Raw genomic sequence first — 26,934 nt, forward strand, 5'->3', positions numbered from 1 at the left:
AATATACGTTGAACCACAAACGTCAAAATCATTCAATCGCGTAGTGGTATTAACTATTTTTTGATTCTTATAAATTCTATATATAACTTTTGGACTAGTTTAAATCTCGGTCTATTTCTTAAATTTATTCTTACATACTTTTGATTTTTTAACCCTGTATGCTAACATTCCCATGACAATTTTAAAATTGTTTGTACGCACATTGAACGACAAATTTATGTGACGTATAAAATTATCTGACGTCAGACACTCAATAAATGTGTTCGTAGATAGTAGATGTTTTTGTGTTCTGTTAAATTGTTCCTTTTAAAATTGTTAAACGATGATGACTGATGTACTCATATTTTGACTATTATATTTATTGTGTCTGTTTATTTAACGCATCAATGTAAAAATATCGGAAATTGATGAGACTGTCATTAAAGTGAGAGGGTTAGCGCTATAGAACCAGGTTTAATCCACCATTTTCTACATTTGAAAATGCCTGTACCAAGTCAGGAATATGACAGTTTTTGTCCATTCGTTTTTGATGCGTTTTGTTTTTTGATTTTGCCATGTGATTATGGACTTTACCAATTGATCTTCCTCTAAGTTCAGTATTTTTGTGATTTTACTTTTTGATATGCCAAATCTAACTGTATGTAGATTCTTAATTTTTAGTCCCGTTTTCAAATTGGTCTACATTAAAGTCCATAGGGTCCAAAATTAAACTGAGTTTGATTTTAACAAACATTGAATTCTTGGGCTTTTTTGATATGCTGAATCTAAACATGTACTTAGATTTTTGTCCAGAATAGTAGTTGAATCAACTTAAATCATTTTTTTTACAATATACAATGTATATTCACTTTTACTACCAACTGATAAATTAAAACAATCTTTACCATTCAGTGATAACAAGCACCTTTTGTTACATTTTAAAATTTTATGATGTCTTTAAATGAGTAGTTATTGTGTTGCAAACTCCATTAGAAATTTTAATTGAGATCAGTTTTGGAAAAAGGGAAAGGGGGATGTGAAAAAAATGGGGGGGGGGGTCAAATTTTTCTCATTTCAGATTTCATAAATATAAAGAAAATTTCTTCAAACATCTTTTTGAGAGGATTAATATTCAACAGCATAGTGAATTGCTCAAAGGCAAAACAAATATTTTAAGTTCATTAGACCACATTCATTCTGTGTCCGAAACCTATGCTGTGTCAACTTTTTAATCACTTAGAGCTGAATCCAGCTTGAATGTTGTGTCCATACTTGCCCCAACCGTTCAGGGTTCAACCTCTGCGGTCGTATAAAACTGCGGCCTGCGGAGCATCTGGTTACATCTGTTGTACTTGTGCAGCCACTTCCTGTTTGCAGTTTGAAATTTGTGACACTCATTGCACATGGAAAATTGTTAAAGTTTTCTTGGCTTACAATGATGTAAATGTCTTGGCTGTATATAATGGTATTCAAAAACTGTTTATGTATAATTTTACTTGTAGAAGTTATTTGGTAGATATACATACAGTTACAGATATAGTGTTCTTATTTTATTCATTAGTTGTAGAACATTTTCAGTCATTAGAATTGATATTTTGTATGATACTTTCATGATCAATTGCAGATTTCACATGTATTTTATATTCCCCTCTTTTCCATCGAACATCTATACAACACTGTAAAACGAAATAGGCTGCATTCATTTAATCAAAATGAGGAAACAATTTGTTGTACTATTTAGGTTAAAGTTTATTAGACCATACAATTTAACTTGACCTCTTCCAAACAGTAGTCTACATACCAGACATAAAGACGTTTACACAATCCTTTGTATCTATAAACACACAAGTCAATACCCTCGGCCTATCACAAGAGTTCACTTGGTGGTAAAAAGATGATGTTATTTTGTGTCAGAAGAAAAGAGTCACAGTGGCTGAATAAAGAATTTAATCGGGAGTGTACAATGATCCAATCTAAATTGTTTACTGTCTGAAGAACAGGATAGTTTACCCTGTGGGGTAAGTTGTTTTAGATTACGTCAATATATTTTATATTTATTCTACATTTAACTATACAACAAATATTTAAATTATCAGGAGGGTAAAAAAGAGAAACTTGTGTATTTCATATTTTTGATTTCATTTTTTTCTCTTGAAGAACTGGAATATTAACATATTTTTTAGATAATGTAAGAATGCTATAAGCTTTGTTAGTTTCATAGCTTATTATAACCAGACATGATTTGAACATTTTTATGAGTGAAATCATTTCATTTTTGCCAGTTTAAAGTTTGCATTTTGTACATTTTCTTATTGTTGTGTATTTTTGTGTAGAAAATATGGATGTAACTTAAGCATGTTAAGAAAACTGAACTTTTTTTCTAAATAAACAAAAACCAATAATCAGCTGATGATTATAGTCGGCTACTATGCACTTTTAGCTACAAAACAGAATATTTAGTATTTAGTTTGAACTTTATTTACATATTTATATAGCATAAAATGATTTTTTTTGTAACGATAAATTTCAGCATAAACAGACCCATATTCAAAACTGATTAAGCAAACTATATTGACACAAGGCCTTCATTTGTATCAGGTACATGTATGTATAAAAGACATGCACTTAGTACTGTCAACACTTGATATATTAAAATGTAATAAGTATTTACCCTCTACTATAAGTCCAATACAGTACTCATCTTGACTTGTTAGTAATTGTAATATGTTGGTGTTGAAGGGTGCCATTCACTTCTTTGTTCGATTGGCTGACATAAATTTTCACAAAATTGTACTCTAATTTTGGAATGTCGAATCCGAATTGATATTTGCACAGGTAATTTCATTTTATTTTGGAATTTTTGTGAATTGGTCAGAAAGAAAAGAATTAACACAGATTTTAGTTATGATCATTAAAGGGGTTTTCCAAATTTAGAAATCTAATTAATTTGGGAAGAACATTTTGATTTCTGAAAGCCTTCTTAGACTTCTTATGAATCTTTATATGATAAATGCCTAAACGTTTACATTGAAGTATCACTCCAAAAATTGGCTTGATCTATGTCCTTGCTAAGGCCTGCTTTAACTTGTTTAAGTTTGTAATTACATCATTTTTTTGGAAACCACTTGAGGTAGATTAATGGTAATTGGTATGATGTTGTATTAGCATTGGCTGTTACCTCTCAGTAATGGTCGATTGACTCTGAAGCTTTTGCATAGTTCACAAGTTTGTTATGATGTCAGTTTTAGTTGAACCAAATTAGCTTTTGTAAGCTGTTGTATTAACATTGGCATTTCTGTTTTCAAGAAAGGTTATTTAGCCCTGCAACTTCAGTCATGCTTCATTGACTTTGAATGTTTTGCTTAGTTTACATGCCAGAGTATTATCATTTTAATTTCAACATTAGCTTTATACTATTAGAAATACATTAGAAGATGTTTCAACAGTTTATAACGTTTGCTGTTATGAAGTTGTGGTCCTTCATGGAATGAAAAATCATGTTTTTGTATTTTCCATTTATGTTGTTTCTAATGACAAAGTGGAAGTCAAGTTTGATTTTGACAAGTATCAAATTAAATTTTACTTTTAAATTATAGTACACTAACCTATAGTTGTTCATCTCTGTACTATGGTCCCTGGTAGATAGTTGTCTCATTGGCAATCATACCACATCTCATTTTATATAGAAATTTAATTTATTAGCTAAATTACCAGAGTTGTCAATTAAATCAAACAAATTATATGATTTAATGAGAGATAATTTTCCTATACAAAATTGAGAGAAAGCATTGAAAATGTATCTTTGTCTGGTTTGTTTCTGTTTGGTAGAATTTTACGAGGGGCCAATACAATGATTAATAGCTTCTATGTCAAAAATGATCCTTTTTCAAATTACCATTTTTATTGAATTTTAGAAATATTAGCAAAGGGAAATAATTCTCATTTAGGAAAACTGTTGTGCCTGACTATAGGAAGCAAATGACATGTGCTTGGTGTATTTTGTTGGATATGATAGTTCTTGAAATTTGAAGTGCAGTGTCAATACCTACAGCCTGTTCTACTTATAAATTGTCTTCTTTGTCCAAGAGTTATAATAGGAAACAAAGTATATATATATGATCTGGTTACATTGATTTACTTTTCTTGATAACAGAGTTATAGAAGAAAAGATATTCATTTTATCTATAGTACAACTCGGATTGCATGTCTCATTCAATGTGCCGGTGTTGAAATATACAAGAGAAGTTGTATTAAAACTTTTATCTTTTATTCATTCAGCATGAAATTCAATAATGATTCATAAAGGATGCAAGATGTTCGTGGTGTACATTTTTGTGTTTTCATTATCCCAAGCTTTTTTAGTTCTTTGCCCATACCCCCTACCCCCCCCCCCCCCCCCTTGAAATCAAATTGTGACTTAACAAGTCAACGTTTTGTTCAAATTGTGACTGTTAAAGTCGAGTTCATGAGTTCAACGAACCCCCCCCCCCCCCCCCCCCTTTTGGAAATTCCTGGCTACGGGCCTGTTTGCCTATTTATGTTTATCCTTAGCTGTTGTTTATCCATTTGTTGATTTTTTAGATATCAGTTTCCTTGTTCATTTGATGTATAATTTGTTATAATGGTGACATGAAGAAATCGGATTATCTAACATATAGATTTACTGCTTATAAAAAATGGACAAGAAGTTTTAAATGCCTCATTAGATTTAAGAAAGAAATGATAAGTGTGTTTTGCTTTTTTGTTTTTTTCTATGAAAATGAGAAGATGTGGTAGTATTTCAATTGAAACAGCCTCCACCTAATGAAGTAGAAGTTAAACAACTGTTCACTGTATCTACTTCAACAATGAGAAAAACCCATTCAGCATAGCAAGCTATGGAAGGGCCCCTAAAGGACAATTTAAAAAAAATCAATTGAGAAAACAGTCTGATTTAGATACAAAACAATAAACAAAAACTAATATGATATGCATCAACAAATGACAACCACCGAATAGCAGGCTCCTTACTAGGGACAGGAACATACAAAAAGCCAGGGTTTAACATATTTGTGGGAATGCCAACTTTCCCCCTTTTTCTGGGACAGTTGAGTTACATCACAAGATATGAAAAAAACTATAAAAATCAGTTGAAAAGATAAATACAAAGCAACTAATATGAAAATCACTTATCTAAGACTTAAATATCAATCAGTGCTCATAGAACTTCTAATGGATTTAGTGTAAAGACATTATTAACAATCAACGAAAAATATAAACTTGTGCAATATCAAAATATATGTACATGTATCAACAGTTTGTATGATCTGGATGTACATATATGTAAAGCTATTATATTTAATTTGGTTTTAATTAATGGATAGCAAAATCAAATATTTATATAAAAAAAAACAATAATCAAAGATAAAAATATTGAACTGGTAACCTTTATAAGTTTATATAAGGGATCAATAGTTTTCATAAATCGTGTCTATATTTATCAGCTTTGTGAACAACATCCCTGTACAAATTAGGATGTGCTTTCCAGTTTGTAATAGTTTTCTACAGCAACAGCCATGATTTCCAAGTTAAATCTTTAACCAATTTGTATATAGCTAAATAATCCACTTTTGGTCCATAATACTAGTTAATGTTTCTTCATAAATAAGTTCAGCTTCTTTTGATATTGATTCAGGTATTAGATGGAAAGATGTTTTATATTTATAGATACAAGTTGAAATTATCTTTTTATAAAACCGCAAAAATTGAAAAATTTTTGGTCGTATATTGGTATCACGTTGGCGTCGTCGTCTGCGTCGTCGTCGTCGTCGTCGTCTGCGTCGTCGTCGTCGTCGTCGTCCGAATACTTTTAGTTTTCGCACTCTAACTTTAGTAAAAGTGAATAGAAATCTATGAAATTTTAACACAAGGTTTATGACCATAAAAGGAAGGTTGGGATTGACTTTGGGAGTTTTGGTCCCAATGTTTTAGGAATTAGGGGCCAAAAAGGGCCCAAATAAGCATTTTCTTGGGTTTCGCACTATAACTTTAGTTTAAGTAAATAAAAACCTATGAAATTTTGACACAAGTTTATGACCACAAAAGGAAGGTTAGGATTGATTTTAGGAGTTTTAGTTCAAACAGTTTAGAAAGTAGGGTCCAAAAAAGGGCCCAAATAAGCATTATTCTTGGTTTTCGCACAATAACTTTAGTATAAGTTAATAGAAATCAATGAAATTTTGACACAAGGTGTATGACCACAAAAGGAAGGTTGGGATTGATTTTGAGAGGTGAGGTCTGAACAGTTTAGGAATAAGGGGCCAAAAAGGGGCACAAGTAAGCATTATTCTTGGTTTTCGCACCATAACTTTAGTATAAGTAAATAGAAATCTATAAAATTTAAACACAAGGTTCATGACCACAAAAGGAAGGTTGGTTGTGATTTTGGGAGTTTTGGTCCTAACAGTTTAGGAATAAGGGGCCCAAAGAGTCCAAAATTAAACTTTGTTTGATTTCATCAAAAATTGAATAATTGGGGTTCTTTGATATGCCGAATCTAACTGTGTTCTTAATTTTTGGTCTCGTTTTCAAATTGGTCTACATTAAGGTCCAAAAGGTCCAAAATTAAACTTAGTTTGATTTTAACAAAAATTAAATCCTTGGGGTTCTTTGATATGCTAAATCTGAAAATGTATTTAGATTTTTGATTATTGGCCCAGTTTTCAAGTTGGTCCAAATCGGGGTCAAAAATTAAACTTTGTTTGATTTCATCAAAAATTGAATAATTGGGGTTCTTTGATATGCCAAATCTAACTGTATGTAGATTCTTAATTTTTAGTCCCGTTTTCAAATAGGTCTACATTAAAGTCCAAAGGGTCCAAAATTAAACTAAGTTTGATTTTAACAAAAATTGAAATCTTGGGCTTTTTTGATATGCTGAATCTAAACATGTACTTAGATTTTTGATTATGGGCCCAGTTTTCAAGTTGGTTCAAATCAGGATCCAGAATTATTATATTAAGTATTGTGCAATAGCAAGAAATTTTCAATTGCACAGTATTCAGCAATAGCAAGAAATCTTCAATTGAACAGTATTGTGCAATAGCAAGAAATTTTCAATTGCTCAGTATTGCGCAATAGCAAGAAATCTTCAATTGCACAGTATTGTGCAATAGCAAATATTTTCAATTGCACAGTATTGCGCAATAGCAAGAAATATCTAATTGCACAATATTGTGCAATTGCAAGAAATTTTCAATTGATTGGAGTTATCTTTCTTTGTCCAGAATAGTAGTTGAATCAACTTAAATCATTTTTTTTTTACAATATACAATGTATATTCACTTTTACTACCAACTGATAAATTAAAACAATCTTTACGATTCAGTGATAACAAGCACCTTTTGTTACATTTTAAAATTTTATGATGTCTTTAAATGAGTAGTTATTGTGTTGCAAACTCCATTAGAAATTTGAATTGAGATCAGTTTTGGAAAAAGGGAAAGGGGGATGTGAAAAAAAATGGGGGGGGGGGGGTTAAATTTTTCTTATTTCAGATTTCATAAATAAAAAGAAAATTTCTTCAAACATCTTTTTGGGAGGATTAATATTCAACAGCATAGTGAATTGCTCAAAGGCAAAACAAATATTTTAAGTTCATTAGACCACATTCATTCTGTGTCCGAAACCTATGCTGTGTCAACTATTTAATCACAATCCAAATTTAGAGCTGAATCCAGCTTGAATGTTGTGTCCATACTTGCCCCAACCGTTCAGGGTTCAACCTCTGCGGTCGTATAAAGCTGCGCCCTGCGGATCATCTGGTTTACTTTAATTTTAGAAAAAGCCATTTGCCAATTTATTAAATGGAATAACCAATAAAAGAATTCAAATATCGAAAAATATTCAACTCGTGACCGAACAACACTGATTATTAACTTATATGCGCTACGCGCATTCGTTAATAATGTGATGTTCAGTCACTCGTTGAATATTTTTCTCTTTTTGAATTCTTCGATTAGTTATTCTATAAATCACAATAAAAACAAAACAAATATTCAACAAAGACGCACAAAAAGGCATATATCAAACTTAACAATCTCATTCATTTCTTGATTATTTTGGTATTTTATTTATGTATATTGAATCCACTCATAAAGGATTTTTTTATTCTGTTCTCTAACTAACATTTGCCTCAACCATATGTTATGAAACTTAACATACACAATACTTATTACCACCAAACTCAGATCAAGTATTAATTTGGGTAGCGTCACTTTTACCGTTCATCAGTTATTTCTTTATAACTTCATATGATATGCAAGCAGGGGCATCATCTGTGTCCAATGAACACATTCCCCATTTTCTTTTTTCTATGAAACTTTTGTAGTCATGCATTGCCGTTTACTATAATAACATATATAATATATTAAATTAAATTTGAGAGTTTGAATCAAGTCAATGTGAACGAATGTGGCAACTGTACTGTCCATATGTTAATAATAATATCGCATGTTTTCATAAATATACACTTGCTGCAGAAATAATCGTACTAAAACTCTATGGATTTTTTTTGGAAAAAAAGTTTGTTTCCAGTTTTTGGAGAAAAAAATTATTTGTTTTTGACCCTGAGGAAAAAAAATTGTTTGCTTAACCCTCAGCTGCCACTACATGTAATCCTAAAATTGAAAGAAAAAAATTGTTTGTCCGGGGAAAAAATCCATAGCCCCCCAGAAAATCAAATGGTTGCTGCCTAATGTTTATTTTCAAAGTCTACATTGTTAAAGTATGAAATATTCGACAAACGAAGGATGTTCTTATCCCAGACATAGCTTAATATGCTTACCTTAGCTGTATTTGGCACAACATTTTGGAATTTTGGGTCCTCAATAAAGTTTGTACTTGTTTGGCTTTCTAAGTATTTTGATCTGTGCGTCACTGATGAGTCTTATGCAGACGAAAACGTGCATCTGGCGTATCAAATTATAAGCCTGGTACCTTTGATAACTATTAAATAGTATGTATATAGAGATAACAAAATGTTGAAACAAATATAGTTAATTTTCATTTACAATGTTTTATCCAGTTTTTCGTGGACATAATTAAACAATTGTTTAACCTATTATTTATTCATATAAAGGAGTGCTAGCTGCGAGATATAAATAGAATTTTTTGGTTCATTCATAAACGAAAGTAATATAGTGAAATAATTATTCGCTTTAAGAAGCCAGTTCGGATTAATTGTGTCTAAAAGGCTAAGAAACATACTTAATGCATTATTCACTAGCAAATGAATATTTTGACCTCATTGGATGTAGTGACCTTCAATTTAACCTCTTAGTCAAAGATGGACCACGCTTGAACTAGCCGTGTTCAGTTATTAAAAGGAAAAGAATGAATCAAAGGTAAACTATTAAAACAGATATTTTTAAATTATGATATGAAATCAAACAGACCTAGAAAAATCCAATATCACGAGTTCGCTATCTAATTATATTTGTATTTTAATTATATCAGGTTCTATGACAGTCGGTCTTCGGAAGTAAATGGTTTGTAAACGTATGTGTTAGTAACATATGTAGTTCCGGGATAGTTTAAAAAAGAAACTTATTTGGAAGACCCCAGTAATAACAATAACGGTACTAGTTTTGCTGCACTGGAGGCGTATTTCATCAATGAATATCCCTTCATTAATGCTGGAGTCCAAAATAGTCAAAATATATATGGTTTGCACTTTCAGGTACTTTGATTATTTATAAATCAATGTTATGCTTTGTACTATCAGGTACTTTCATTGATTATAAATCAATGGTATGCTTTGCATTATCGAGTACTTTGATTGTTTATAAATCAATGGTATGCTTTGCATTATCGAGTACTTTGATTGTTTATAAATCAATGGTTTGGTTTGCATTATCGAGTACTTTGATTGTTTATAAATCAATGGTTTGGTTTGCATTATCGAGTACTTTGATTGTTTATAAATCAATGGTTTGGTTTGCATTATCAAGTACTTTGATTGTTTATAAATATCAATGCCATGGTTTCTAGTATCATGTACCTCGTGGGTTTATAAGTCAATGGTATTGTTTGTACTATCTATAATGATTCATTATAAAGCAATTGTATGGTTTGTAATATCATGTACCTTGTGGATTTATAAGTCAATGGTATGTTTGCACTTTCAGGTACTATGATTAATTATAAAGCAGTTGTATTGTTTTAACACTTGTGTTCTATGTGGTTTACACACCAATGGTATGGCTTGAACTATCTTAACGGCCTAGACATTTTTGTTTCAGGTTGTTCCTGTTTAGGACCGTATAAGATTTGATGGCCAGCAATATGAATAGATTTGGGTGCTATCAGGTACTTTGTTGATTAAACAGTAGTACTGCTTGTGCTATCAGGATCTTTATCAAGAAATGCAATTGTGTGGTTTGTGGCATAAGGTTCTCTGTTCAAAAATCAATGGTATGCATGGGTTGCACTATCAGGTACTTTGTTTATAAATCAATTGTATTGTAAGCACTATCAGGTACTTTGGTTGTTTATTATAAATCAATAGATTATTTGTGTTATAATAGGTACTTGGATTTTATCTATGTAATGATCTGTCTTATGACAAACTAAACCTTGGAATTAGTTATTTCGGGAAACAAAAACTGGTCGGGTTTGCCTGGATGGTATGCTATTAGATGAAGACAGTTGCTCAGATTTGTTAAAGTTTATTTATACAGGTGAACCTAAGGTGGTTAAAATGGGTAATGCTGACATCCTACTCCATTTAGCCCACATGATGCAAATAAAGTCTCTCCATACGATATGTAAGCAGTTTCTAAGTAAACATGCTGACAAGTCTAACTGTGTACATGTCTGGCAGGTTGCACAGAATCATGGCGAAACTGCAGATCTGGCCGAGATAGCACGATCGTTAATTCTTAAACATTTTGCCGAAATTGCTAACAGTGAAGCCAAACTTGATGAAATAGGTACAGTTGATACTCTTATATCTATTTTGGAATCTGATAATATCAATGTTGTTGATAGAAGTAGTTTATTTTGCCAAGTCTCATTTTCGTGGATAGTTGCGGATTTCGAAAATCGTATTCAATTTTTCTCAGAACTATGCGAGGCTATGATGATAAACAGAGTGTCGGCGAAAGACATATACGAAGAGGCTGTCAAGATTGAAGAATTTTCGACCAATCATGATATATTGCGAATGTTAGAAGACTTGAGATCGCGTTACAACTCTAATATGCAAGGTGATGGTGTTTTTGCTACTCCAGCAGACGAGGTATTGGTGGTTATTGGAGGCAGTGATGGTGGAAACAACTGCAGTGTAATGGGGTTTAGTTTTCCTCAAAAGATTTGGTTTTCTTTAAAGCCATTGCCATTAGACCCTGGGTTAAAATTTGCCATGTGTTCAAAAGGTCTAGACATTTATGTATCAGGTGGTTCCGGTCCAGCCCCGAATATGGGAACTGGCGGGAAAACTGTATTTTTTAAATTTGACGGCCAGCAGAATGAATGGATTCATCTTCGACATTTACAAATGGAAAGACAGAATCATGTGATGTACGCCTTCAAAGATGTCTACGTATTTGGTGGGAAGGAGGGACAGGGATGCAGTAATAGTGTTTTGAGGTTCAATATTGCCACAAATACATGGGTAATCAGTAAAACTAGATTGTATGAACCTGTTAGATCACCAGCTCACACTTGTGTAGGAAAGAAAGTATATTTATTTGGCGGAATTCTTTCCGAAGGCAATCCTTCCAATACAATTCAATGTTTTAACTGCGAATCAGAGTAAAGCTACAGAGTTTCGTATAAGTTACCAGATTTTGCACGACTTAATTCCAAAGCGGTCAACTACAAAGAACAGCTGATAGTTATTTGTAACGATGGAAGACATGGAACGGTATTAAAATGTTCCGAAAAAGACAGCACACGACCAGTATCTAAGATAACTAATTTTGGTAGGAAAGGATTTGGAGCGTGCTGTTTTGAGGACAAGATCTTGATTTGCGGCGGGGAGGTGTCGTTCATTGCACGAAAGGATATGATGCTGTATGATTTAAAATCTGAAATTGTTATACCAATGCAGGAAACACTACCAATATCATTATTCCAATTTCGTTACACCAAGACTGTTGTGTTGCGAGATTTTCTAACCACTGAATGTGGAACGAGTTTGGCTACTATTTAGTGAATATACTGGCTGAATTTTAACTGTAACTATAATAATGAAAAACAATTTAGTGCACAAATTGAATTATCAACAAACTGCTGCTTTCTGATATCGAACTTTTTATGTATTATCATACACGCTAGATTATCAGTATGCCAAAACAAAAACGCCGTCTTAATATACCACCCAGTTGACAGAACAATGTTAATATGAGTAGTATATATTTTATTTCATCAATCACACAACAGCACTTGACACTCAATCTCAAATGAATCTTTTATTTCATTATACGTATTAGATGATGTTCTGTTTCAACAATGAATTCGATATAACTGTAGAGATTTTAGTGAAGAAAAGTATTAACATGATTGATAGGAAAAACTATACTTGAAAATAAACCAAATATGTATGATGAAAATGGTAAAGTGTTACTTTATAAAAACTTAAAACTAAGCCTGGATAGATAGTTTATTTGGCTTATCATGACTGCATAAGAAAATGCTTTACTTATCTGAGAATTAGTGATCAATATCTAAAAATTAGAGAAGGATCACTATTAAATAACACATAGAAAGGATAGACATTGCACTTGCTGTGGGATAGAAAACACTTCCTCCGGGAAATTGTATGTGAAATCAACGAAATTCTTAGTAAAAATCTATTGAAGAATTTAGCCTTTCGATATTAAATATCCATTTATGATATAGCTTTCACTAAAACAATTATATGTTAGTGCTGATACTTAGTGTGAAAATGTTTGTCTATGACAATAAACTTTTTGAAAGGTTCTGAGACAATCCCTGTTTCCAGAAAACCTTATCGTCATAGCTTCAACACAATGCTTATACGTATATTTTTTTTGTTACTAATTTCAGTTATTTTAAAATGCACAACACCACTACTACTTAAGCTTGATACACAGTCAGAAGATTTCAATATAATTCCTAAAGGTTTTGTCAAATACAGCTAAGGTAATCTATTCCTAAGTATTTCAAAAATGCAAAGTTTTGTAAACAGTTTATTTATTAATTTGATAATTGATGTCAACACAGAAGTGCTGACTTCTGGGCTGGCGAAACCTTCGGGGAATAAAAACTCCACCAGCAGTAGCATCGACCTAGTGGTTGTAAATAAACTCATCATACTTACCAGGATTGAAATTTTGTATTTGCGCCAGATGCGCGTTTCGTCTACAAAAGATTCATCAGTGACGCTCGAATAAAAATAAGTTAAAAAGGACAAATAAGGTACGAAGTTAAAGCGCATTGAGGACCAAACATTTGTAAAATATTTGCCAAATATAGCTACGGTAATCTATTCCTGAGGTAGAAAAGCCTAAGAATTTTAAAAATTCAAAGTTTTGTAAACGGTTAATTTTATAATTATGACAGTATCAATAATAATTCATGTCAACACAAAAGTGCTGACGACTGGGATGGTGATTCCCTCGGGGAATAAAAACTCCACCAGCAGTAGAATCGACCCAGTTGTTGTAAATAAACTCATCATAAATACCAGGATTGAAATTTTGTATATGCGCCATACGCGGATTTTGTCTACAAAAGACTCACCAGTGACGCTCGAATAAAAAAGTAAATAGGCCAAATAAAATACAAAGTTGAAGAGCATTGAGGACCAAAAATTCTTAAATGTTTGCCAAATACAGCTAAGGTAATCTATTCCTGAGGTAGAAACGACTTAGTTTTTAAACAATTCCGAGTTTTGCAAACGGTTGATTTATAATTATGACAATATCAATGAGAATAAATGTCAACACAGAAGTGCTGACTACTGGGCTGGTGACTTCTCGGGGAATAAAAACTCCACCAGCAGTTGTATCGACCCAGTGGTTTTAAATAAACTCATCATAGATACCAGGATCGAAATTTTGTATTTGCGCCAGGCGCGTTGCAATCAGCAAGAATTGGAATAACTCGATATCAGTTGTATCACAGTGGGTTTGTTTTGACACTTAATATCCACTACATGCAGTGTCATTTCTATAACAGCTCAATATATTGAATTTGATGTTAAGTTCATTGATAGTCACAATTGTCTGTACTAGTTGCTATATATAATCTGACTCCGATATTAAAATTGCAAAACAGTTGCTATTTCCAATAAGTTGATAGTTATCATAAGTCACAAACTAGAAATCATCTCGTGCTATCATCCCTTACATAATGTGTCTGATAAAAGGACTTAATCGTAACATTGGGACATGTAACGGATGTGACATCCGAAGAAGGGTATGCATATATCGTTGTGCTGGGAACCTTCTGCCATTCCGACTTTTGACGATTGTATGTTTTTCAAAAATCCTAAATCAATAACAACTATACAAGAAAGACAGCTAGGAAACACAAAGAGGGCATTCAAAAGTTATTAGTCCAATAAACATGACCTAAACGTCTGACGACAAAAAAGACAAACAACAGTCTGACATCAAAGTGTTTCACCTATAATATATGCCTTTTCTGGTTGATCTGATGTACAGAGGCGGATTTAGGGGGACAGGGGGAAAATAATTGGTTGCTTATATAGGGAATCACTGATGCGTGACTGGAGCGCGCGCCCCCCCCCCCACCTTTAGGTCAGTCAGTGGGCCCCCTCTTGTGAAAATTTCTGGATCCGCCACTGATGTATACAGATGTGCAGCTCTTCTTCGTGTTCTTATTTCAATTGATATTCGGCAATACATAAAATTTAGCTTACTTGAAAACGAAACTGAAACTAGAAAACTGCATTCTCTTTACTGACATATATCTCGGCTTGTATGGGGTATTACCCACTTCTTTCCTGAAAATTAAGTTACAGCAGAGATATGCAACTGTAAAATGTATTATTATTATATAGATTTTATTATTTTTATCATTATTTTATTACCACCATCAAGTTTCAAGTTTATTGAAGATTATGCCTTATATCTAACGTGGATAAATTGTAATCGGTTAAATACTTTTTGTAATCTAAATATAGAACAACGTATATCAATATGCACAACGGAAATCACCTAAATTATCCCATGTGGCATGTGTTGGAATGAATGACATTTAAAAGCATACAAAAAAGGTAAATGCCTATTGATTCCTTATTTCATTATCAGTGTCTTCTTACTTGTCATATCTTGTAGATCTATTGCATGACACTCATTATGACTACTGTCAAACTTAAAACAATCTGTCAGGTTATTTACTGATTACTAATGTAAAGTATACGGTACAATGCGTACATTCGAGAGACAGAAAATTCTCCATGCATCTTGCACGTACCCCACCCCCGGAAAAAGGCACATAGTTATGTTTGTTTCAATAAATATTATGATGATACCTCGGACTCCAAGACATAGAAATATTTCTAAACTTCGGAGATTGGAAGTAACTCAAGTGTATTATTTTCAATGGCGCCCTTCATCCTTTTCCTTCTCACCCGTTTTCCCACTGGTCAAACTATCCGACGAATGAATTGATCGATATTGACAGTGGCGGATCCAGAACTTATCATAAAGAGGGGGCGCTGGCTGACCTAAAAGGGGGTTCCTGCCTCCAGTCATACTTCACTGAGTGATTCCCTATATATAAAATAAACCAAAATTTTCAAACGAAAGGAGGGACCGTGCCCCCAGCCCCCCCCCCCCCTTGATCCGCCTATGCCGAGAAAAGAAAGGCAAGGCAAGGACTTGTTGTTTTGGGAGATTTATAAACTTAAATAAAGATATAATTTCAATGTTATTATTTTGTTATAATTTTAGCTCAGCCTGCTCGAAAGAAGAGTAATAACATGAACGGTACATATCTAACTGCATATATATTTAGACGAATTATATATACAGAATGTGTATCAACACCACTGTCTCATCTGTCATAGAGTTGTCTTTGGTTCAGACGTGCTTATGATATAATTATTTCTGTGACTGGATCCTACATTAAGTTGTAAGATACTCTACGATAGTTAATTGAGCTGATCTGTAAAAATTCCATCTTGAATTTCATGCCTTATATATCATGTACTGTGTTACGACGCTAGATAAAAACTGACGAGGAAAGGTAACACCCGGCTACCGAAAGCTTTATAATTGTAGAGCATAGGTGGTTGAGTGGTCTAGCGCGTCGGGCACAGTGGTGCCATGATATCTCAGTATCATGAGTTCGAATCTCGCCAGGGAAGAACAAAAAATTTGAGTTCTTCCCTTGTTGAGATTCGAACTCATGATATATATGTAGGACTCTAAGGTGCGATGGTCACGCTAAAGTGCGATGGACTACGCTAAAGTACGATGGTATACCACGCTAAAGTGCGATGGATCAAAAGAGTAAGATTCGAGGAATTTAAACATCGACTTTAAAAAATAGTCTTTTTCCAATTGCTAGTATGCTAAGGTATAACATATGTGATAGGCTTTAGAATTTACCGGTAGGCTTAAGTGATTGTTTCTAAAAAAATTTCGGAGCATATTGAATATTTGGATAATTGGTGTAATTTGTATAAGCTTTAATTTAGGAAAGACAGTTCGCCAAGCTTTCTCCCTTTTCGTAGCGAGTACAATACATGTTTTATTTTCCAACAATGTACAGAACAAACTAATGTTTAAACAATTTATAATTTACGCACGAAAACATGTATCTCTGATTTTACCGACGTTACTTTCATTAAAATCGACAGCATTTCAACGGGGATCGCAAAGTAAACTGCCACATAAACAATAATTCAAGTTTCAATTTATCCTTTGGCTTCAAATATAAGCAGGGTATGTATGCGTATACTATTTTGTATTAATATCGTAAAATGGTTGACGGTAAGATACAAGTCCTTCTTCTAGCACTCGAAAAAAAATAAACATTGTGACTCAGTCGACAAAAAACGGTTAAGTTAAAATCAATGACTAGTAACATGAGTAAGTCATGTACATTGGTGTTAAAGTTGTTTATCAAATATTCCTAATCTATCTTCCGGCAAGATCATTTTCGTTTAACATGTTTATTTTTTAATCATGTAATTTAGAGAAACAGATTCTTACAAAGTTACTCGTAGGTTATCGGATTTATCCAATCTCGATAATTAAATCATAAATTTTAAAGTCCTAGCTCGCCGTGTGTGTGTTTTTGTTATGATAAATGAAAAAAATCTCTTAGGAGTAGATGTTTAAATCCCAATTTGATGGAAGAAAAACAATAATTCAAATTTGAATACTGAATTATAAATAACTATAACAACATCTGAATTATTAAATTTCGAGTTATCTTTCTTATTCCCTAAAACTATACAACTTTTATGTTGAACATAACCAGAATGAGCGGAGTGAAAAATAGTTGTATGGTATGCAAGTGTGATTGAACGTGTAATGCCCGAAGAGCTTTATGATTGGGAAGACAATTACAATGAATTTGAATTCTTTTAGTCATTAATTTGTGCCTGGAATTCTAGAGATGGATAAATAGTATAGAACACACAGAGAACCGAAACTAAAGCGCAAAATAACGGTACGCAATTCTCCAAAGACTTCATTAAAGGGCACATTTCACATATATTGTTGTTGATATAACCGGGCATTATCTAGATAAAAGATGATTACAAATAAATACAAAGCATTCATTACGGGAAACAAAATACACAACGGAAAAAAACAGCTAATGCGAGAACCATTTGATCCTTAATCTTACAATATCGGACATACTTAATATTGTTCCTCGAAGAAGTTGGTTTCTCATTTGTTCCTCCAGAAATCTTATAATTTCTTGTATAAAAACTGACCAAATACATTTTTGTTACCATCTAAACATTTAAAATCGTTGCGTCCTTACTTTTTTATACTTACATTGAACATGTTCATTAATATGATTGACAACCTTGAGTTTCGCAGTAATGTGTTTCACTCGTCTTAGTTCATATAATAAAAAAGGCCAAACATTTAAAGCATGTGCAGAAAATAAAGAGTTTCTTTGGTTATGTCATACCACATTTCAAGGTTATTTCAAAACGGAAAGTTCTTTATCAAATGGTAAAATCAAAAGCTGAATTACACCAAACGAAGAGAAAACAACTGTCATATATTCCTGTCTTGGTACAGGCATTTTCGTATGTAGAAAATGGGGATCATACCTGGTTTTATAGCTAGCTAAACCACTCACTTGCATGGCAGTTGCAATATATTGAAAATATTGTGTGATTAAAAAACCGGACATAATATATAAACATGTCAAAAGTAGGGATACATCGGTCATCAATGTGTTATAATCTTAACAACTATAACAACGAATAACTATTTCAACAATGAATAATGTACAATCCTTTATACTTCACTTTACATATTGTCATTTTACAGCTCTTCAACTGTTTTAGTTCCTATACATCCTTGGTTTTCAAACATTCGATTTTGTAACGTGTTTTTTTATAGTTATGATCTCAATGACATAATGACAAAGCATATCTGTGTGTGTTACATTTTAATGTTGTGTCGTCATTCTCCTCTTATATTTAATGCGTTTCCCTCGGTTTTGGTTTGTAATCCGGATTTTTTTTTCTATCGATTTATGACTTTTGAACATCGGGATATTACTGTTGCCTTTATTTATATAGGGATTTTCAGATAGATTATATCAAAATATATAATTCTTCTTTTTTTTCATTTTTTTTTTTTAGAAAAGTAGAAGTAATTGGATTAAAGCTGCGATTAGGCAAAACACACATAGTCTTGATCAAACGGTTAATGTAAGTAGACGATGGGATATTCAACAAATATAGAATAAACATGAATACAAGTAGACCCAGCGAAACAACTACGCGACGACATATTTACCGAAACATGGTAAAAAACAGTTTTCAACAATAGATAGTTGTCTAAACAATACGTCAAGAAAAAAGCAGTCCCGAGTCTCAAAACGTTGTGAAAAATTAACATTGCAAACTCTCTGATCGGTAAATATATACAAATAACAATGAACATATAATTTATGATGATATATGACACTAGACAAACACTGAGCTATCTGCTATGTTTTACCTCTACTTTTGATTAAGATGAATAACTGACAAAAAGATCCTGAAGTATAAAAAAAATAGTGCATTCAAATCATAAGTAGTGTTTCTGAAATTAATTTCAGAGACATTCAGATACACTACAATTTCTAGTTTAATTTGTTAGAAAACAAACACCAATCTCTTTTTTATGATAAACAAAGAAATTAATAAACATTCGGATAAAAACAACTTGCATACATAATTTCTAAGAATAGACATAACAGAGAGACACACTCAAAGTGGAAGAAATGGTTCACTACTTTTGTTATGTATTTTTTCAGAATTTATTTGGACATGGAATCATTTCTATTGTTATTATTGGTCCTAACATCAACAATAGAATGTGGAACTGAAAGTGAGTTATTTGCTTAAAAACAGCATTGCGAAATTTCCCGTCATTATTTACTATAAAGTGACACATTGCACATAAAACACCGAAGATCAAGAAATTCTGCAAGTAAAGTTTTATAATCACAATTATGGACCAAAATATACATCTATTTTCTTCCAATAGTATCTGATAATGACTAAGAAAAATTACATAAGAGCACTTCAACTTATGAACAATACATCAATAATAAGGGCCAAGTTTTGTATACTGGTATATTGTGCAATTTCATAATTTATTATCCTATTTATATATGAATGATTCAGATATCTTCAACTAATTCTTGTTTTACTTCAACAAAAGATGAGATGCATTGGACATTTTTCATTCACAGTTAGTTGGAACTTATTAACCAGACCAGTCTATTTCGGAAACGATGTTTTGATGTCATGCTATAGACCGTACTTCAAAGGAGGAATGTATTTTGCATGGACAGATAAAACGGAAAACTATATTGGCAGAGGAAATATATCTTCTAATAATATTAAATATGAAGTAAAACTAGATTATACACAAACAGGCATAAACTATACATTGACAATCAAATCATTTGACAGCGATGATGTCAATACCACCTACAGATGTTACATGGGTTTTGAGAGTTATTTGGCTAATTTGGTAGAAAAGAATACCACATTTTTATGTAAGTTTAACAATACGTACACATTGCAATCGTGAGATGAAAGATGTTATTCGAAAAAAATATTTAAATTGAATAGATATTTTTTAACCAGTTTTGGTGGGATTCGTGTTGCTTAGTCTTTAGTTTTCTTTGTTTTGTCTTCTTTACTATTATTTGTCTGTTTGTCTTTTTATTTTTAGCCGTCGCGTTGTCAGTTTATTTTCAATCTATTTTCAATGAGTTTGACTGTCCCTCTGGTTTCTTTCGTCCCACTTTTAATTAAGGATATCTAAGATAAAACAAAAACAGATTTGCAAATAATACTCTAAAGCGTTATACTTTACAGTACTGTAATACCATAAGAGTCTTCCCAGTGTCATTTTATCTTAAAAAGAAACAAATATGCAACATGACTGATTACCTAATTGATCTGCGATTATTTTGATAAAACAGCAAATAAAAGACAAAATGACAACATTTACAAATAGACAGTATATATTGAACAGTATTGCAAGTTCTTTTTCAGATTTACCAAGATCTGGAGATATATCATATTTTGACAGAGCCGAAAAGCATAATATGTTACAAGTTGTGATATGGAAAGCGTATCCAAAACCTGCATGCCATATTTTTGTTAGGGTGAGTAAATTACTCAAACGAATTTTAACAGAGATAGGTGTAATACTTGAGCATGCCAAAGTTGATATTTGTTATTGCCAATTTACAATGTTAATGTGCAATAAATAAAAAAGTGTACTGAGTACATGAATCCTATATATATATACGTTGTTACACAAGCACTAACAACCTCTTTATGAGAACATGCATTTAATATTGAAATACTAGTAGCAATGTTTGAACAGTAAAATGTGAAAGTATTACATAAACATGTAAAACACAATAGGTCATCTACAATAAGTGGTTTTTCGATTCTATTGTTACCAGATGTAAAATTAAACAAAAGACAACACTTGCACCATTGCAATATCTAACTGCAACTTGTCAATCAAATTAACAACGTTTAATTATATAGAGATCGGTTTCTATAATGATAAAAAGTTTTTAAAAAACCACACTATTCGACATTATGAAAATAACTTAAGCCGGGTTCATAGGATATAAAAAGAAATTTACCGACATACATTTAAACTAAATCAAATTGAATAATTACAAAGACAATCATACATAATCTTTGTTAATTTCCAGAATTCAAGAATAGAAGACAGTTATAACTCCACGTACGAGAGAGTGTCTGTATTCTACAAAGTAACATTGAGTTTCTCCTACGATATTCTAAGCAAATACTGTGATAAAATTCTGTTGATCACCTGTGATATTGGTACGACTGCATTTAATTTTACCCATGATATCCCAATACATTGTGAAGGTATGTTTTCATAATTTGTTTGTTGATATTATTTTGCTATGTCATTATTTCATTTTTCAATATGATTGAACTGTTTACAAACGTGTACATAATTAGTTCACTAATTTTTAATTTCATTGCATTTGTTGATGGGTTTGTTTTGAGGCTTCATTCGCAATGATTATTGAATTGCCCAAATTTTTTCTATGCTATTCTTTAAAATGTACAAATTTTGTAAATTTACTTTATTAGAAACGAAGGATCTGGCACATTCAACACATGCATTAATGTTATGTCTGATACTGGGAATCACCGTTCTACTGACTTTGATATTGCTTTTTGCATTTAAAAGGAAGGGTAAGTTTTTATTTTTATTTTTCTTTTATAATAGTTTCTTAAAAATCAAAGGAAAAAAATAATTGCACACTGTGCTGCGTGTTAAAAAAAACATAACTGTACCTTTCATTTTAACTGTTTTATTGCAGGGCTTCAATTAAGCTATGCAAATAGACGAATGCAGACAATTTCTGTTTGATAAGACATTTGTATATCTGACTATAACATGTATAACAAATCCGTTTCACGTAATCATAGCTAAACAGCCAAAAAAAGGTTTTAACAAATTTCATGGACATAACAGTTAATGATTACTTTGTTCAGGTACCTAATAATCAGTAGTTTTTCTTAATGATGTCTAATCGAGTGTAAAAAAAAATGATAAAGCTATACCGATTTAAAATTCATAATAGAATAATATAACCATATCAACAATATTTTATTTTCACCCAACACAATCCACATGCTGGACAAAGAATGTAAAGCAGCTATTAAACCCATGATAGATTTTTTTCCCAGATTAAAAGAAAATGCCTATTCTCTAAACATCAATAAGTATTTTCACACTAATTTATACTAATAATCAAGTTTTGTTGATCAGACTCTCCCCAATCGCTACACCAATTGATAACTATAAAGCTCATGAACATCCAAATCCATTTTTATTCATTGATATATTCCAATGAGGCGAAAATCAAATGAGTAAGCATCAAAATATGTATGGACACTTCTTTTAATTTGTTAAACAATAACAACTGTTAAACCAACGCCAGACAGGTCACTTTTATGCAGGTTTATGATAATATACTCATTACAGGTGTACTGTGTTGGAAAGGAGGTGAACATAACCCTGGAAATGATAAAGAATCAACTTCTAATGGAACTGTGCAGTGTGTAAATAGTGGCCTTCTAACAGTAGATGACCATAACCCTGGACATGACGAAGAATCATCTACTAATGGAAATGTGCATGCAAATAATAGCCTTCTTAACAATCCCGATTGATACCAAGCATGCTCTTGATTGACGAAAAAGATGTATCCACTTATAACATTAAGTAAATGGTATATTGATATGAATGTGAATATCATTACAAATATGATAACTCAAGACTTGGTTGTTGTGGTGTATATTTTTCTTTATGTTATTGTTTAATTTCCAATCAATATGTGATACAATAGGAAACTTGAGTTCATTGTTATTATCATTATTACTTCTTAAAGAATTGTCTTCAAAATGAAAACTCAAAATTGTTTGCATTCTAGTTTTGTGTGATGTACATTTAATTTCAACCAATTGACTTTTATTATTTAAATGAGCGGGCATTACTGTAGTATTTTATAAAGTTATTCATTATATTTTTTAATTACATTTTGTTTTGTAAATGATGAAACTTTTCTTTTGCTCATACATGACTTTATATTGTTATTTTTATATTTCAATGTGCTGTAGTGTTTTGTAGTGTTATGGTACCAATTAAGATGTATCATCGGGATTTTCTGTCATATATATGATTCACAAGCTAGGTGCTATTAATTATATCCAATGTATTTCTGATCGTGAAATTTATTTGTAGAGGTTTTACAACTATTTTTTTTTCTTTCTCATACCTCTTTAGTAAATATGTACTTCAAAAAGCAACTTATACAGTATGAGGTAGAGTTTATGATCTGAACAGCCAGTTAACTGTCATGAGCATTACCATTTAATCCGATACAAACGAAAAACTCTTGTCCAAAATAAAGGCAACAGTAGTAAACCGACGTTCAAAACTCATAAATCTATGGACAAAAAACAAAATCGGGGTAACAAACTAAAACTGAGGGAAACGCATTAAATATAAGAGGAGAACAACGACACAACATTGAAATGTAACACACACAGAAACGGACTAAGCATTAGACAAAATCCTATGAGAATAACAAATATGTTCTCCATTTTTATTCAAATTATGTTGTAGGGAATAATGAATACATTGTTATAAATTTTCAAACATAAATAATCAATAACAAATTGTTCATTGCGTCCTATGTTGATTAACCCAATAAGGGGTAATGAGTGAATGAATTGATCTTGGCAGCAATTAATCATTAGTTATATTTATCTTAATTTAATGTATACTTTACTAAGTTGTATTTATTTTTCATAAATGTGTATAGATGTTGTCTACACAAATTTCCCACTTTATAAAGTTACAAGTTAAAATGGCTATAGAATTACGTAGGACAATCGTGAAGTTGTTTGTTGGGCAATTAAGAAGTTTTGAATGTTATACAATTTGACATTGTTATGAAAGTTTTTATTTGTCTGTATGATTGCGTAGTAGATAATTACAGGCAATTAATAAAAGAAACGTACCACATTTGTTTGAAATAAACATTGAAAATTGATATTTACATATTTGTTTTTTATTTCACATATATTTTTAAAATACAATTCACATCCAATATAATATTGACATGCCATAACATATAAACAGACCGCTTCTCAATTCTCCATAGGAAACATATGTTAGTAAATAACATACAAGGTACACTTGTTACACATTCCATAGCAACAAAACACAACTCATTATTTAGTTGCTACAATTCCAACTATGAAGCAATGTTATCATACTGTATCACACCGACTTTCTCATTCTTCAGAGGTTGCTTGGGATTCTCCATTCATTCGATGCCACTGCTGGTGGAATTTTAATTCCCTGAGGGTATCAACGGCCCAGTAGTCAGCACTTCTGTGTTGACGAGTTATCATTGATATGTTCATAATTATAAATTAACTGTAACAAAATTGGAATTTTTAGATACTAAGGCTTTTATTCCTCGGGAATAGATTACATTATGCAGAACTATAACATGTAAAAAAAGAGGGAAATTGGGACTTAAACTTGAAAAACATTGAAATTAATGATGTGTTTTTAAATTTAATACAAAATGAAAGCCAGTTTCAAAATGAAATGTTTCTTGCCTTTATTTTGCATACATTTTCTAACACCAGCATTCAATGCTACAATAAAATGAAACATTCATCCATAGGCACGCACGTGCTTATGACAACAATGTAAAGACCAAACAAAACCCGAAATGCTTCATTTAATTATTTGTTTTAGAGTGATATCAGAAAATGTAATTGTAAGTAATGAAGCGTCTTGGGCTGTAAAAGCGTTGATCGTACGCGAGTATACAGATGCAGCTAAGTAATATCTAATATCTTGACTTACATATAGAAATTGACAATTACGGTCGGTTGAAAACAAAGTTTTGCAACAAAAGAGATGATTTCAGCTTCCCAATTGTGCACCTTCTATTTCTATATAACAAAGTTCGAGCAGCGCCTTCAAACGGAGTATATATCTCCCAATTGATACGATATTCCCGGGCTTGTCTTTCCTATCATGATTTCCTTGATAGAGGTTTGCTGCTCACAAGAAAGCTATTAAACCAAGAGTTCCAAATTATTAAGTTCAAATCTTCCCTTCGTAAATTTTACGGACGCCATCACGAGTTGATTGACCGTTATGGAATAACGTTTCGCAGATGATATCGGATATGTTCCTTATGCCGTAATTACTATCCCCTACCCTTTTCACGAATGTGACCTACCGAATCAGACTGTACCAATTTCATGAGCAACACTACGGATGCTACATGTGGAGCAGGATCTGCTTAACCTTCCGGAGCACACCCTTGTTTTATGGTGTTCGTGTTGCTTAGTCTATAGATTTCTATTGTGTGTCTTGTATACTATTATTTGTTTGGTTGTCTTTTTCTGTTTTAACCTTGGCGATGTCAGGTTTTTTTTATCTTTGAGTTTGACTGTCTGGTATCTTTCGTCCCTCTTTGGTATGCGGCTTTCTGCATGAAAAACATCTTTTGTTTGGAGTACATTTTCCTGTAATTATATATCAACTTGATGTTAGTCTATTTGAATATACTTCACCTCGACACAGTAGCCTTTCACTTTTTTTTTTTATTTGTGGTTGCCAACCTTAAACATAATTTAAACCAGAAAAGACCCAGCCAAAATAGTTGAAGATAATCTTTATGTTCAATACATAAACTGATTGTGTTTAATCTTGCAAGTAACGACGCATTTTATGCTAAGGAAATTAAACAATCAATAATAACAGTACACCGGCTTAGACAACGACCAAGCGATATGATAGTTTCGCGCATGAAATAAATACCATAAATACTCCTCTAATTCTTGAACAAAAATGCGTTAAGATTAAACGGTTTGGAATGCAATAAATTCGCTTTTTTATTTTTCTAAGGAAATTTCAGTTATCCGTGATTTAACATAACTTGACATATGTTTTGTTTCCATTATTCATTTTTATCAAAATGTCACAACATGTCACATGTGTCACAAATAAACAACTACGATTTAAATTAATAATCAATCACGATTTGACGTTCGGCGGACGTAAGATTTTTGATTGTCGCACGAACTTTTCAGCCTTGAATCTCCCAAACATCAATGATTTAAAAATTTCGAAAAAAAAGTCGTAATTTTCGCAAAACACATTTAAGAGGAACATTTTATTCCAAAAACTAGACATGTGTTTATACTATATATCTATCAAATCGCGCTGACTTTACAGATTTAACACTATTAAATAATCCTGGTACCTTTGATAATTTTTGGCTTATTTTGAGACGAAATATACATATTTAAGAATGTCTTATGCATGAATAAATCATAGTAAAATGCACCAAAGCACTCCAAATTTCATAAGATTCAAGACGGACAAAAATACTAAAATATAAGTAAAAAACAACTTCTGATAACTTGAAGGTTGTCCATGTTTGGCAATACTTTAGGTTTGCTTGTCAACATCTTTATCAGATTTGAAATTTTCGTGTATTTTGGCCTCGAACATCACTGAAGAAACATTAATTGTCAAAATGCACGTCTGATGCATTACAGTTTGTACCGTGTATGTTATTCATGCATTAAAACATGTACCTAGTTTTAAACTGTAGTGAACTATTCCAGAGTTGCTATCTAGGTAGGGTTAAAATGGGATATTTTATACAATTGTTCAATTG

At 32.0% G+C, this 26,934-nt stretch overlaps 3 protein-coding genes across 3 annotated transcripts in view; 2 read left to right on the forward strand and 1 right to left on the reverse strand.

Annotated features, from left to right (window-relative positions):
- LOC139481139 (isocitrate dehydrogenase [NADP] cytoplasmic-like) overlaps window positions 1-9,555 on the reverse strand; it is a 35,825-nt gene extending 26,270 nt beyond the window's left edge. Inside the window, exon 1 of the mRNA XM_071264252.1 lies at window positions 9,414-9,555. The gene's annotated coding sequence lies outside the window, so the exon portion shown is untranslated. The remainder of the gene's footprint in view (window positions 1-9,413) is intronic.
- Window positions 9,556-10,614: 1,059 nt separating this feature from the next.
- On the forward strand, window positions 10,615-12,583 carry LOC139481140 (kelch-like protein 24a). Its single transcript, XM_071264253.1, has one exon. It carries the CDS (start codon window positions 10,646-10,648, stop codon window positions 11,774-11,776), a length of 1,131 nt encoding a protein of 376 aa, XP_071120354.1. The 5' UTR covers window positions 10,615-10,645; the 3' UTR covers window positions 11,777-12,583.
- A 2,574-nt stretch (window positions 12,584-15,157) lies between these two features.
- On the forward strand, window positions 15,158-24,269 carry LOC139481141 (uncharacterized). The gene is made up of 8 exons (XM_071264254.1): window positions 15,158-15,226; window positions 18,794-18,862; window positions 19,453-19,526; window positions 19,894-20,202; window positions 20,708-20,820; window positions 21,388-21,568; window positions 21,800-21,904; window positions 22,701-24,269. The coding sequence occupies exons 1-8, from the start codon at window positions 15,201-15,203 to the stop codon at window positions 22,886-22,888; spliced, it is 1,065 nt and encodes a 354-aa protein (XP_071120355.1). The 5' UTR covers window positions 15,158-15,200; the 3' UTR covers window positions 22,889-24,269.
- Window positions 24,270-26,934: the final 2,665 nt, after the last annotated feature.

Source organism: Mytilus edulis, chromosome 7, assembly GCF_963676685.1.
Source record: "Mytilus edulis chromosome 7, xbMytEdul2.2, whole genome shotgun sequence".
Lineage (NCBI taxonomy): Eukaryota > Metazoa > Mollusca > Bivalvia > Mytilida > Mytilidae > Mytilus > Mytilus edulis.